Below are 14,057 nucleotides of genomic sequence, written 5' to 3'. Positions count from 1 at the left end.
AGTTTTCAGTCTCAGGAAGCGACTGGACCTGGACAGGGTCCCACTTTACTGAGGGCTCTATTCCAAATCAGTATTATCGATTCTGGCAGAGATATTTGGGCAGAGATAGGAGGGCAAACAGCAAGCAAGGACAGAGGAACTCGCTGACGAAGCTGACATGACATTTAGGGCTGAAACTGTCAAAGTACAAAACCCCAAATCAGTGAAATTGACCATTGTGTAATTCGTAAATAAAAACAAAATACAATGATTTACAAATCTTTTTCAACTTATATTCAACTGAATAGACAAGATATTTAATGTTTGAACTGAGAAACTTCTTTTTTTTGGTGCAAATAATCATTAACCTTTAATTTAATGGCAGCAACACAGGGGCATTTTTACCTCTGTGTTACATGGCCTTTGCTTTTAACAACTCTCAGTAAACATTTGAGAACTGAGGAGACCAATTTTTGAAGCTTTTTAGGTGGGATTCTTAACCATTCTTGCTTGATGAACAGCTTAAGTTGTTCAACAGTCCGGGGTCTCCGTTGTGTTATTTTAGGCATATTGCACCATACATGGGAGACAGGTCTGGACTACAAGCAGGCCAGTCTAGTACCCGCCCTCTTGTAGTATGAAGCCATGCTGTTGTAACCCGTGGCTTGGCATTGTCTTGCTGAAATAAGCAGGGGCGTCCATAATAACGTAGCTTGAATGGTAAAATATGTTGCTCCAAAACCTGTATATATTAATGGTGCCTTCACAGATGTGTAAGTTACACATGCCTTGGGCACTAATACACCCCCATACCATCACAGATGCTGGCTTTTGAACTGTGCGCCTATAACAATCCGGATGGCTCTTTTCCTCTTTGTTCCGGAGGACACGATGTCCACAGTTTCCAAAAACAATTTGAAATGTGGATTTGTCAGACCACAAAACCCTTTTCCACTTTGCATTAGTTCATCTTGGATGAGCTCGGGCTCAGCGTCGCCGGCAGTGTTGCTGGCTGTTTTTGATAAATGGCTTTCGCTTTGCAATGTAGAGTTTTAACTTGCACTTACAGATGTAGCGACAAACTGTAGTTACTGACAGTGGTTTTCTTGAAGTGTTCCTCAGCCCATGTGGTGATATCCTTTACACACGGATGCCGATTTTTTTCATGCAGTCCCGCCTAAGGGATCGCAGGTCCGTAATGTCATCGCTTACTTGCAGTGATTTCTCCAGATTCTCTAAACCTTTCGATGATATTACGGACCGTAGATGGTTGAACTCCCTAAATTTCTTGCAATAGCTCACTGAGAAATGTTATTCTTAAACTGTTTGGACAATTTGCTCATGCATTTGTTCACAAAGTGGTGACCCTCGCCCCAAGCTTGTTTGTAAATGACTGGGCATTTCATGGAAGCTGCTTTTATACCCAATCATGACACCCACCTGTTCCCAATTAGCCTGTTCACCTTTGGGATGTTCCAAATAAGTGTGTGATGTGCATTCCTCAACTTTCTGTCTTTCTTGCCACTTATTCCAGCTTTTTTGAAAATTTTTGCAGGCATCAAATTCCAAATGAGCTAATATTTACAAAAAATGGCAAAGTTTTTCCAGTTCGAAAAATAAGTATCTTTTCTTTGCAGTCTATTCAATTGAATATAGATTGAAAAGTATTTGCAAATCATTGTATTCTGTTTTATTTACGATTTACACAACATGACAACTTCGCTGGTTTTGGGTTTTGTATATTTTCTAAAACATTATGTAGTTATTTGGCCTAAATGTAGCATTTTCAAGCAGAGAAATGGCTAAATTAACCAAAAATATCAAAACTACAGTAGTATTTGCCACTAGAGGAGATCAAACCAGTTAGATCATGCTGTTCAGCATCGAGGCCACTGATTGGCTCAGCCTTGGGCAGCATTACTATATCAAATTTATAGAATGTAAAGGTGACTAAAAGGTGATGTTTCATGTTTAAAGGGCTCTCATAATGTGGAAAAAAAAATTCATAGAGGTCGTAAACCTCTCAGTAGAAGCATTTAAGTCTCACCTTAAAACTCATCTGTATACTCTAGCCTTTAAATAGACCTCCTTTTTAGACCAGTTGATCTGCCGCTTCTTTTCTTTCTCCTATGTCCCCCCCCTCCCTTGTGGAGGGGGTCCGGTCCGATGACCATGGATGAAGTACTGGCTGTCCCAGAGTCGAGACCCAGGATGGACCGCTCGCCTGTGTATCGGTTGGGGACATCTCTACGCTGCTGATCGCCTCCGTTTGAGATGGTTTCCTGTGGACGGGACTCTCGCTCCTGTCTTGAATCCGCTTGAACTGAACTCTCGCGGCTGTGTTGGAGCCACTATGGATTGAAACTTTCACAGTATCATGTTAGACCCGCTCGACATCCATTGCTTTCGGTCCCCTAGAGGGGGGGGGGGGGGGGGGGGGGGGGGGGGGGGGTTGCCCAGGGGGGGGGGGGGGGGGGGGTTGCCCACATCTGAGGTCCTCTCCAAGGTTTCTCATAGTCAGCATTGTCACTGGATGTGAATTCTCCCTGCCCACTGGGTGTGAGTTTTCCTTGCCCTTTTGTGGGTTCTTCCGAGAATGTTGTAGTCGTAATGATTTGTGCAGTCCTTTGAGACATTTGTGATTTGGGGCTATATAAATAAACATTGATTGATTGATTAACAGCTTTTTTATGTTCTAGTTATGAAAATATTTGATTTATTTTTTTTCATGATTTCTACTTTGCGCACATTCATTTATTGTGGTCATCTCTGGAACCAATCAACAGCGATAAACAAGTGACGACTGTATTTTTATATATTATTGTCATGTGAATAATAACACCAATGTGTGACATGCAGATCAATAGGAAAGTGTGCAGGTGTGCATAATGTTGTGGCCGAGTGAATATGTAAACTGTTTATGAAGTTTATTGTTGACCGTTTCCAAAAGAAAAATAGTGTGACAACTTCAAGATATACATTTTCCCAAAAATAAACTATGATGTTTTTTAGAGAGGGCTGGGAGTGGTTTAATTTGTACGCCTCCATATCAGCGTTGCCAACTCTCCAGCACGGAAAGTAGCTATTGGCTGATCTAAAAGTGGCTAGAAGTCGCCGGATGATGTCATCCCTTCATTGGCATAATTAATGGCAAAGGACGCTGTGGGAGAGATACAAAAGTGAGTTTGAAAAAATTATAATTATGATTAAAAGTGCAGATTAGTTAGTTTTTTTTAATAAATTCTGTTCTGCATTGATTAATGTTAGAATATCAAATTTTATCAAAAGACTGGAGGGTTGTGATATTCACTAACGAACCAAATCTAATGACTGAGACAGTAAAGAAACATTTGCATTTAAAATTCCAGTCGAAACTTCCGGGAGGGAACTCGGAAATTCCAACTTCTCGCTTCAAATGGAACGTACGATAAAAGTCCAGACAACAAATGAGCATTGATGACTCTTTCATCTCAGTTTCCAAGACTCACGAAAAGGCTCCAAGACACAAGCAAGTCTCCAATACACCGATTTGTCGCTAGCAGCTGGGGACCTAAAAATGTAGCCAAGAGGATTGAAAAGTCGCCAGATTTAGCGACAAAGTCACCAAGGTGGCAACACTGCTCCATATTAACTCAAAAACTGTCTTAAAAATGTGACATATCCAATACATACTAGCTCAGGGGTCGGCAACCTAAAATGTTGAAAGAGCCACATTTTTTCAAAAATACAAAAACAAATCTGTTTGGAACCGCAAAAAATTAAAAGCCATATTACATACAGATAGTGTGTCATGAGGTATAAATTGAATTAGGAGGACTTAAAGAAAACTAAATGAGCTCAAATATACCAACAAATGAGGCATAGTGATGCAATGTGTACATGTAGCTAGCCTAAATAGCATGTTAGCATCGATTAGCTTGCAGTCATGCAGTGACCAAATATGTCTGATTAGCACTCCACACAAGTCAATAACGTCAACAAAACTCACCTTTGCGCATTCATGCACAACGTTAAAAGTTTGGTGGACAACATGAGACAGAAAAAGAAGTGGCATGAAACACTACTAGAAAGTCGGATAAAGTTATACATGTAAATCAGGGGTGCCCATTACGTCGATCGCGAGCTACCAGTCGACCGCGGGGGGTGTGTCAGTCGATCTCCAGCCAGGCTTTTTAAAAAAATAGACCTAAAAATTAGTGATCATCAATCTTCACCAAGACGTCACTTAAATGACATTCACGGTACCGGAGGGTCTTGTGAGATGACGCTGGCTGCTGCAAGATCATTATTATGAAAATATGACCGAGAGGAAGGCGAGAAACACTTTTTATTTCAACAGACTCTCGCGCCGTACCTTCCGTCAAAACTCTAAAGGCCGACTGCACATTTCCTATCTTCACAATAAAAGCCCTGCTTCATGCTGCCTGCGCTAACTAAATACAGAGTCTCGGAAAACTGGCGTGCACAAGCGATCCCTCAGAAAGCTGGCGTGCACATCACTTGTGCACGCCAGCTTTCCCAGACTCTTATTTTGTTAGCGCAGGCAGCATTAAGCAGGGCTTTTATTGTGAAGATAGGAAATGTGCAGTCGGCCTTTAGAGTTTTGACGGAAGGGACGGCGCGAAAGTCTGTTGAAATAAAAAGTGTTTCTCGCCTTCCTCTCTGTCATTTTTTCATAATAATGAACTGGCAGCAGCCAGCGTCATCTCACAAGACCCTCGGGTGCCGTGAATGTCAATCAAGCAAGCTACGGAATTTGCCGCCAATGTTTTTCTTGTAAAGTGTATGGAAGCTGGATGAATTAGATGCCAAAAACCAACCACTTTCATGTGGTATTGTACAGAAAGGACAACTTTTTTTCTCCTCCATTTGAAAATGTGGGCGTTATCATCATTACTGTCTGATTCCAATCAATGCAAGTCATCAGAATCAGGTAATACACCAACTTATATTCTTGTCTTTGTGAAAGAAAGACATCTATATGTGTTACACATGCTTGTATTATCATTAAACACATTTAACTTGTTTACAAAAATGTCTCTTTCATAAATAAATAAATATAAATTATATATATAAATGAGGTAGATCCCCTCGAGTTGGTCAATTGAAAAGTAGCTCGCCTGCAGAAAAAGTGTGGGCACCCCTGATGTAAATGAACTACGGTGAGTTCAAGGACCACCAAAATTAGTAGGACAAAACGGTGCTCCCCAAATACTTGAATCAGTGAAGCATGTTTAATGTAAATAGTGTGCTTTATAACAATTAGGGAGGTTTGTGTCATGTTTGTCACCCTACAGAAACCATATTAAAAATATATATATATTTTTGGTATGTTTTTCCCCTTATCTTTTTCCATTTTTCATACATTTTGGAAAAAGCTCCAGAGAGCCACTAGGGTGGCGTTAAAGAGCCACATGCCGCTCTAGAGCCGCGGGTTGCCGACCCCAGTACTAGCTAGACCAGTGGTCCCCAACCCTAGGTCTGGGTACCGGTACTTGTTTGTGACGCATTTGCTACCGGGCTGCACACAAAGATTAAATAATTCATAAAAGACTACATTTTCTCTGACTTATTAATAATAATAATAATAAAACTCCTGATATAAAATTGCTATTTGTTATATCTTTGTTTCATGGGACAATGCACATTAAAGGCCTACTGAAAGCCACTACTAGCGACCACGCAGTCTGATAGTTTATATATCAATGATGAAATATTAACAATACGGCCTTTTTAGTCTACTAAATTACAATTTAAAATTTCCCGCGAGGTATCCTGTTAAAAACGGCACGGAATGATGACGCTTATGTTGACGCGTGCTTGTGACGTTATTGGTTAGAGACATTTTAGGCCAGCACCACTCACGGCTAAAAGTCGTCTCTTTTCATCGTATAATTACACAATATTTTGGACATCTGTGTTGCTGAATCTTCTGCAATTTGTTCAATTAATAATGGAGACGTCAAAGAAGAATGCTGTTGGTGGAAAGCGGTGGATTGCAGCTGCCTTTAGCAACCAAAACACAGCCGGTGTTTCTTTGTTTGTTGTGAAGCGTTAATATGGAACAGAGCGGTCAAGCGAGCATGTTTCTCTACCACATGTCAACCGGCAAGTTTTTTGGATGAGAAAATTGTGATATTAGGTCGGCTCTTACTTGAACGGAGTTTGCGCCCTCCTGCAGCTGCTGTCAAAAAGGCAGCTGTGACTTTCTTGGCTCCTCTATATGGCTTCCCTCAGAGACACTGACGGTCACCGCAGCCTTCCGACTTTCAGGTATGACTTTATAACTAAAACACTAGTAACACAATGAGTAGATGAGGGATTTTTCCGAATTATCCTAGGAAATGTATCCGACAACATCTGAATCGCTCCCACTGCCGTCACCTTTTTTTTCTTTTTTTTCTAGTGATTCACTGTAACTTTCCTCATCCAGGAATCTTTCATCCTCGCTCAAATTAATGGGGTAATCGTCGCTTTCTCGGTCCGAATCTCTCTTGCTGCTGGTGGCTATGAATATAAACAATGTGAGGATGTGAGGAACCCTACAACCCGTGACGTCACGCGCACATCGTCTGCTACTTCCGGTACAGGCAAGGCTTTTTTATTAGCGACCAAAAGTTCCAAAAGTATCGTCGATGTTCTCTACTAAATCCTTTCAGCAAAAATATGGCAATATCGCGAAATGATCAAGTATGAAAACATAGAGTGGACCTGCTATCCCCGTTTAAATTAGAAAATCTAATTTCAGTAGGCCTTTAATGAACATCTATCCATCCATCCATTTTCTACCACTGGTCATTCTCGCAGGGGTGCTGGTGCCTATCCGAGCTGCATTCAGGTGGGAGGCAGCTGGGCACACCCTGGACAAGTCAGCGCCTCATTGCAGGGCCAACACATATAGACAGACTACTCACATTCACACACTAGAGCCCATTTTATTGTCACCAATCAACCTATCTCCCGGTGCAGGTCTTCCAAGGTGGGAGGAATATTAAATGTAAATGTGCCAGATTGTAGCCAAAGGCTAATTTTCATCTGCAGGTTGATGTTAACCCGCGACCCGACCTCGGATAAGCGGAAGAAGATGGATGGATGGATGACTCGGGGGCCACATTGAGAGAAAAAATGTGTCTGGGGGGCTAAGGTGTATGTGTGTATAAATTATGTATACACATTTGGCTGTAAAAACCTGCTATACAGTATGTGTGTCTGGGGCCCTTTTTTTCAGGAACACTAAGACCAAAAGTCACAATGTCCGCAGCCCTGTGATTAGGTGTCGACTTGGTGTCGACACCCTGGATGACTTGTCGTAATGACAGATCACCTCAAAAAAACGGAATGGAATTTTACAGTTTTTTAATGAATGGGGTTACCCAAAAATGTACATTAAAATACAGAAAGTGTGTAACTGTTGCTACTAGTAATTATTATAATTTGTTTTATTTCTCCCGATGTCCCGATGTCCCCGATGTCATCGGGGGCGGTACCTCTGGATTGGCAGACCGTGGTGGTGGTTCCTCTCTTTAAGAAGGGGGACCGGAGGGTGTGTTCCAACTATCCTGGGATCACACTCCTCAGCCTTCCCGGTAAGGTTTATTCAGGTGTACTGGAGAGGAGGCTACGCCGGATAGTCGAACCTCGGATTCAGGAGGAGCAGTGTGGTTTTCGTCCTGGTCGTGGAACTGTGGACCAGCTCTGTACTCTCGGCAGGGTTCTTGGGGGTGCATGGGAGTTTGCCCAACCAGTCTACATGTGCTTTGTGGACTTGGAGAAGGCATTCGACCGTGTCCCTCGGGAAGTCCTGTGGGGAGTGCTCAGAGAGTATGGGGTATCGGACTGTCTTATTGTGGCGGTCCGCACCCTGTATGATCAGTGTCAGAGCTTGGTCCGCATTGCCGGCAGTAAGTCGAACACATTTCCATTGAGAGTTGGACTCCGCCAAGGCTGTCCTTAGTCACCGATTCTGTTCATAACTTTTATGGACAGAATTTCTAGGCGCAGTCAAGGCGTTGAGGGGTTCCGGTTTGGTGACCGCAGGATTAGGTCTCTGCTTTTTGCAGCTGATGTGGTCCTGATGGCTTCATCTGACCGGGATCTTCAGCTCTCGCTGGATCGGTTTGCAGCCGAGTGTGAAGCGACCGGAATGAGAATCAGCACCTCCAAGTCCGAGTCCATGGTTCTCGCTTGGAAAAGGGTGGAGTGCCATCTCCGGGTTGGGGAAGAGACCATGCCCCAAGTGGAGGAGTTCAAGTACCTAGGAGTCTTGTTCACGAGTGAGGGAAGAGTGGATCGTGAGATCGACAGGCGGATCGGTGCGGCGTCTTCAGTAATGCGGACGTTGTACCGATCCGTTGTGGTGAAGAAGGAGCTGAGCCGGAAGTTAAACCTCTCAATTTACCGGTCGATCTACGTTCCCATCCTCACCTACGGTCATGAGCTTTGGGTCATGACCGAAAGGATAAGATCACGGGTACAAACGGCCGAAATGAGTTTCCTCCGCCGGGTGGCGGGTTCTCCCTTAAAGATAGGGTGAGAAGCTCTGCCATCCGGGAGGAACTCAAAGTAAAGCCGCTGCTCCTCCACATCGAGAGAAGCCAGATGAGGTGGTTCGGGCATCTGGTCAGGATGCCACCCGAACGCCTCCCTAGGGAGGTGTTTAGGGCACGTCCAATCGGTAGGAGGCCACGGGGAAGACCCAGGACACGTTGGGAAGAGTATGTCTCCCGGCTGGCCTGGGAACGCCTCGGGATCCCCCAGGAAGAGCTAGACGAAGTGGCTGGGGAAAGGGAAGTCTGGGTTTCCCTGCTTGGGCTGTTGCCCCCGCGACCCGACCTCGGAAGAAAATGGATGGATGGATGGATGGATGTTTTATTTCTCTAAAAACAGAATAAGTTAAGTTCATAAAAGGGAATTTAAATCAAAATGTATAAAAGTTCATAAGAAGGCTTTATTTAAGTTGCTATGGTTAAAAATTTAATTTCATGCCTTTTTGTTGGGTTTGTGGGCATGCGTTTGTTTTGAAGTGTCTCGATTGGTCTGTGAACGGATTTAAGGAAGCTGCTTCCGGGTATGAGTGAACATCTGTTTGATGCAATGAGAATCGACAAAGAGAGCGACAAGGACTAAAAAGTATCACAAGAACTTTCAGCGTTTGGGCTATAAGAGCCAGAAGATCACAATTTCCTCCTAAAAGAAGCATGCAGGCCAACGAGGTATTTGTCATTTCTGTTTGTATTTTACTTCGGTAAAATGTTTGAGCCATATGCTGTGCATGTTATTTTTTACGTTTGTAACGTGCTTTATTTTATTAACAGTTTTCACGGTGAATTGAAGGGAAAGGAAGCCTTCAATAAATCAGTCAAAGAAAGCCATTGTGTCAGTGCTATGTTGGAGGGAGTTACAAAGTGAGATTCACAATATTAACTATGAACAATAAAACACTGAAAATTAACAACATATGAACGTCGCTTTTCTTTTACTTCTCAGACCAGCTCCTGATAGACATATTTTACAATCAAGCAAAACACAACAAAAATGTAACAAACAGCAAAATATGAATGCAAAGTGTAATAAACACCTACATTAATATACATGATCACTTTTATGCAGAACTTTGTTTTAAAATCTGCTTCCGCATCTATTCCTGACACAGGCGTTTCGATTCGGGCTGGCTGCTCTAAAAACAAACCACGCCCACTCTGTTTTGTTCCTGGCCAAAGCTGTTGTGACGTAGATTACCGTAATAACTCCTATAACACCCAAAAGCACAAATTTCAACCATTGAAATACTTTTAATAGTTCAAGACTTACAGTCATTTTTAAAATAGCACTGCACATCATAACGGCGGCTACAGTTTTGATGTTAAAGGTCTAAAAAATTATGTAGAACGTCCGGTGGGCCGGATTGAGCATCTTACCGGGGCGCATGTGGCCCGCGGGCCATATTTTTCCCAGGCCTGGTATATATAAAAAATCTAACCTGTCTCACAACAGTCTAAACAGGCTCACACTCCCTATTAGTGAGAAGGTATATGGTAGTATTAATTGATAGTATATAGTTTAAATAAGGGGTGCCCACACTTTTTCTGCAGGCGAGCTACTTTTCAATTGACCAACTCGAGGGGATCTACCTCATTTATATATATCATTTATATTTATTTATTTATGAAAGAGACATTTTTGTAAACAAGTTAAATGTGTTTAATGATAATACAAGCATGTGTAACACATATAGATGTCTTTCTTTCACAAAGATAAGAATATAAGTTGCTGTATTACCTGATTCTGATGACTTGCATTGATTGGAATCAGACGTAATGATGATAACGCCCACATTTTCAAATGGAGGTGAAAAAAAGTTGTCCTTTCTGTACAATACCACATGAAAGTGGTTGGTTTTTGGCATCTAATTCATCCAGCTTCCATACACTTTACAAGAAAAACATTGGCGGCAAATTCCGTAGCTTGCTTGATTGACATTCACGGCACCCGAGGGTCTTGTGAGATGACGCTGGCTGCTGCCAGTTCATTATTATGAAAAAATGACAGAGAGGAAGGCGAGAAACACAGACTTTCACACCGTCCCTTACGTCAAAATATGCATTATTTAAAAATGCATTTTTTTATAGCGTTCATTATGCTGCTTTGTGGTTCTTTTGATGAGTGAAAGTGTGGTGTTTGGTGCAGGACTCACAGCTCCAGGATGAGCACCACGTCCGTGCGGTTCTCGTAGACGTCGTGAAGTGCTACAACGTTGGCGTGCTGGACCTGTTTCAGGATGTCCACCTCCCTCTCGATCGCCTCCCGCCTCACGCCGCGTCTGCTGCCGCGGCTTTGGCGCTTCTTAACGTACTTGGCGGCATATTCCAGGCCCGTGCTCTTCTCTGTGCAACGTTTAACCACTGCAAACTGACCGCTGCAGACAGAACATCCCAAAAAATGTTGTTTTTTTATAACACACATGTTTTTATCTGAATCACGTGATGATGAAACACTTAAGTGTCAACAGGATGTAGCAGACGGCGGACACAAACATCGAGGGGGAAGTTATGGGTGAAATATTGCAGTATGATCCATCACTTCCTCTTTAAGAACAATAAGCAGCCTGCGAGGTCCAAGCTGCTGCTCTGCAAACTTCCTGCCGTTTATCAAATAATCCTGTTAAGTGTTTCACAATGGGGGATCATCTCTGAGTCATTGTTTTCTCACCGCATCATTTTACTCCTGCACACTTTTGAACCGTTTCATCGAAGGCAACTTGTTTTCATCTTAAACTTGACTCAGCGCCCGATCACTCTTGCTCGACACATTTCCATGCACCCAAACGCTTTTAGCCGATGTTTCCTTTTTTCTCTAGTTATTTCATACAAACCCCGTTTCCATATGAATTGGGAAATTGTGTTAGATGTAAATATAAACGGAATACAATGATTTGCAAATCCTTTTCAACCCATATTCAATTGAATGCACTACAAAGACAACATATTTGATGTTCAAACTCATAAACTTGTTTTTTTTTTGCAAATAATAATCAACTTAGAATTTCATGGATGCAACACGTGCCAAAGTAGTTGGGAAAGGGCATGTTCACCACTGTGTTGCGTTTTCTTTTTTATTGGGGAAATTTTTACTGGGGCACTGCAGATCAACAGTTGGGCACGTGCCCCAGTGAAATATGTCTGGCGACGCCCCTGGCATGGACAAAGCTTACTAGCATTAAAGCTACAGCAACGGGACAAGCAGTAGAAAATGGATGGATACACAAAATGACGTGATAGAAAATACTGAAATCACTTTTAAACGGTCCAAACTCCAGAATCGTAGCTTGATTTTGGCCAACTTCCAATAACTATTGTGGGGTTTCTGAGACTTATTCAAAACTGTTGTAAAATAGTACAATAAGTGAATTTAACAAGTTGAGCTAAGTTTTATGCTGCGTTCAAAACTGCTGTGAAATTGTAAATTTCACACTTTGGGCAAATGGTAAAAGGCCTGTATTTATATAGCGCTTTATTACACCAAAGTAGTCTGGTCAAACTTACACAACCATAAGTGTGTATTAACTTTTGTTAAAAAATAGATCCTTTTTTAGTAGCCTTTAAAGAATACTAACATTTGCATTTGTATATTATTAAATTCAAGTATTTGTGGGGGCTTCCATTGTTTTCAAATGACATTTCTGTGATGTAGGGCTACAATATAATCGGTTAGCTCTGAGGATGGAAATAGGAAGTTTATACATTTGCATCTTTCTATTTTCCTGGAATGCTGTATTTTTTTCTGAACATATGTCCAACTGACTTATCTTTCCTCAGGGTACAAATATCTCTCCTTTGTGAATTCTGACCAGCAAATAATGCAATGTGACCAAAAATAAATACATGTCATTTTGTTAACTATGTATGATATCAGTTCAGTTTCAGTTTATTTCGATCATACAAATACAATGTATCATATTTTTAGTTGTTTCATTACAGCACGTTTGAAAAGGAGTAGGAAGAAGCTTATTTTATTTAATCCCACCCGTTTTCATATCATAGCAATTTTATCCCATTTCCTTGTTCTCTGTTTGTAACAGAACAGTGAATAATAAATAATAAATACACAATGTACAATAAGTAAGTAAACACATATCTTATACATACATAATCATTATCTAAAAAAAAAAGGTTCAAGCTCCATCCATTCATCTATTTTCTATATATATAATAATTGTTCTTCAGTGTTCTTTGTGAACCCTTGCAAGCTTTTTTCAAGTCCTTTTAGACTTAGACTTCATTTGATTGTCATTAAAATCCGAACATTACAGTACATAAACAGTACAGTACAATACAGTAAACTTTGTCAATACTTTTACTTCTTCAATGTAGTCAAGTTTGATGTCTTTTAGCCAAGCACCTCATATACTATGGTTTAGCCTATTTTGGAAGGTGAAAAATTAATTTGTTTACTTTAATGAAAGACTATTTCTTTCATAAGTACCTTTAATTAACTTAGGAATAGTCACTTATACAGAGTACAGGTCAAAAGTTTGGACACATCCTTCTCATTCAATGTTTTCTTTATTTTAATGACTATTTACATTTTAGTCATTCATGATTGATTGTTGATTTTGCTTCTTGTCATTTCAATGGCCTTTGCTTGTCATAAATCAACTCGAAAGTATTAAAAAAATACCATATACATTATTTACATCATTTTCACCTTAAACATTGTCCCAACTTTGATTTCTCAGATCATTCTTGTAAGCTGTCCTTCTTTGTTCCGTGCATATTCTTTGAAATGTCTTATTGTCATCAATGTTCCTCTTCTTGTAGTTTCCTCATAGATAATTATGTCAGATACTAGCAGACCAATTGTGGTATTGTTTTAAAAATCATTAGTAAAAATATTATCAATAAGTGTGGTACCGTGTCCGGAGATTCTGCTTTGCCTTGTGATTTTAGGATATAAACTCAGGCTACTCATTGTGTCAATAAAGTCATCTATGGGCTTTTGTTTGTTAGGGTTCAATGTTGAAGTCCACACATAAGAAAGTTGTTTTTTGACTGTTTTCAGTAAAAATGTTGCCTTAATCCAGTTCTCAAACGTATCAATGTTTGACTTTGGTGATTTATATATAAACAACTGATCACTACGTTTTTGCTTTTTTCATAACATATTTCAATGGTTATACATTCTAAGATCTTATCAATAGCTAATGACTTATTTTTTACCACTTTATAGTTTAAGTTCTTCATCCCGTGCACAGTTACTCCCCCTCTGTTCTTGTTGGTTCTGTTGATATAATATAGTTCATGTCCTTCCAGGTCAAAATCCATTCCTTTTTTAGCATCCATCCATTTTTCTGAGATACCGATAACGTTAAAGGGTTCGTTGAATTGTTCCAGAAAATTTTTCACGTTCGTGTAGTTTGCTTACAAATTTCTGCTGTTTAAATGAATAATCGACAGTTTTTTGTCGATTTTAATGTTTCCGTTACATTGGTCATCTGTATAATTAAAACAATGAAAAGAAAAAATATGTATCTGGATCTATATCCTCATCTAATTCTGGACTATTGTGATCTTTGCTGAGGA

The 14,057-nt window shown here is 40.7% G+C and overlaps 1 protein-coding gene across 4 annotated transcripts in view; it reads right to left on the bottom strand.

Moving 5' to 3' along the window:
* Positions 1 to 14,057, bottom strand: part of LOC133563525 (death-associated protein kinase 2-like) — a 74,470-nt gene that overhangs the window by 24,222 nt on the left and 36,191 nt on the right. For 3 of the 4 annotated variants that reach the window (XM_061917685.1, XM_061917686.1, XM_061917688.1), the window contains one exon: positions 10,673 to 10,894. The exons of the other annotated variant lie outside the window; for it this stretch is intronic. In XM_061917685.1, coding sequence (XP_061773669.1) covers positions 10,673 to 10,894 — 222 coding nt within the window. The remainder of the gene's footprint in view (positions 1 to 10,672; positions 10,895 to 14,057) is intronic. 4 annotated transcript variants of the gene reach the window in all.

The sequence above is a fragment of the Nerophis ophidion genome, linkage group LG12 (genome assembly GCF_033978795.1).
Source record: "Nerophis ophidion isolate RoL-2023_Sa linkage group LG12, RoL_Noph_v1.0, whole genome shotgun sequence".
NCBI classification, from domain to species: Eukaryota; Metazoa; Chordata; class Actinopteri; order Syngnathiformes; family Syngnathidae; genus Nerophis; species Nerophis ophidion.
Note: the sequence above shows the minus strand (reverse complement) of the source record. Positions and strands in the feature narration are given on the sequence as shown.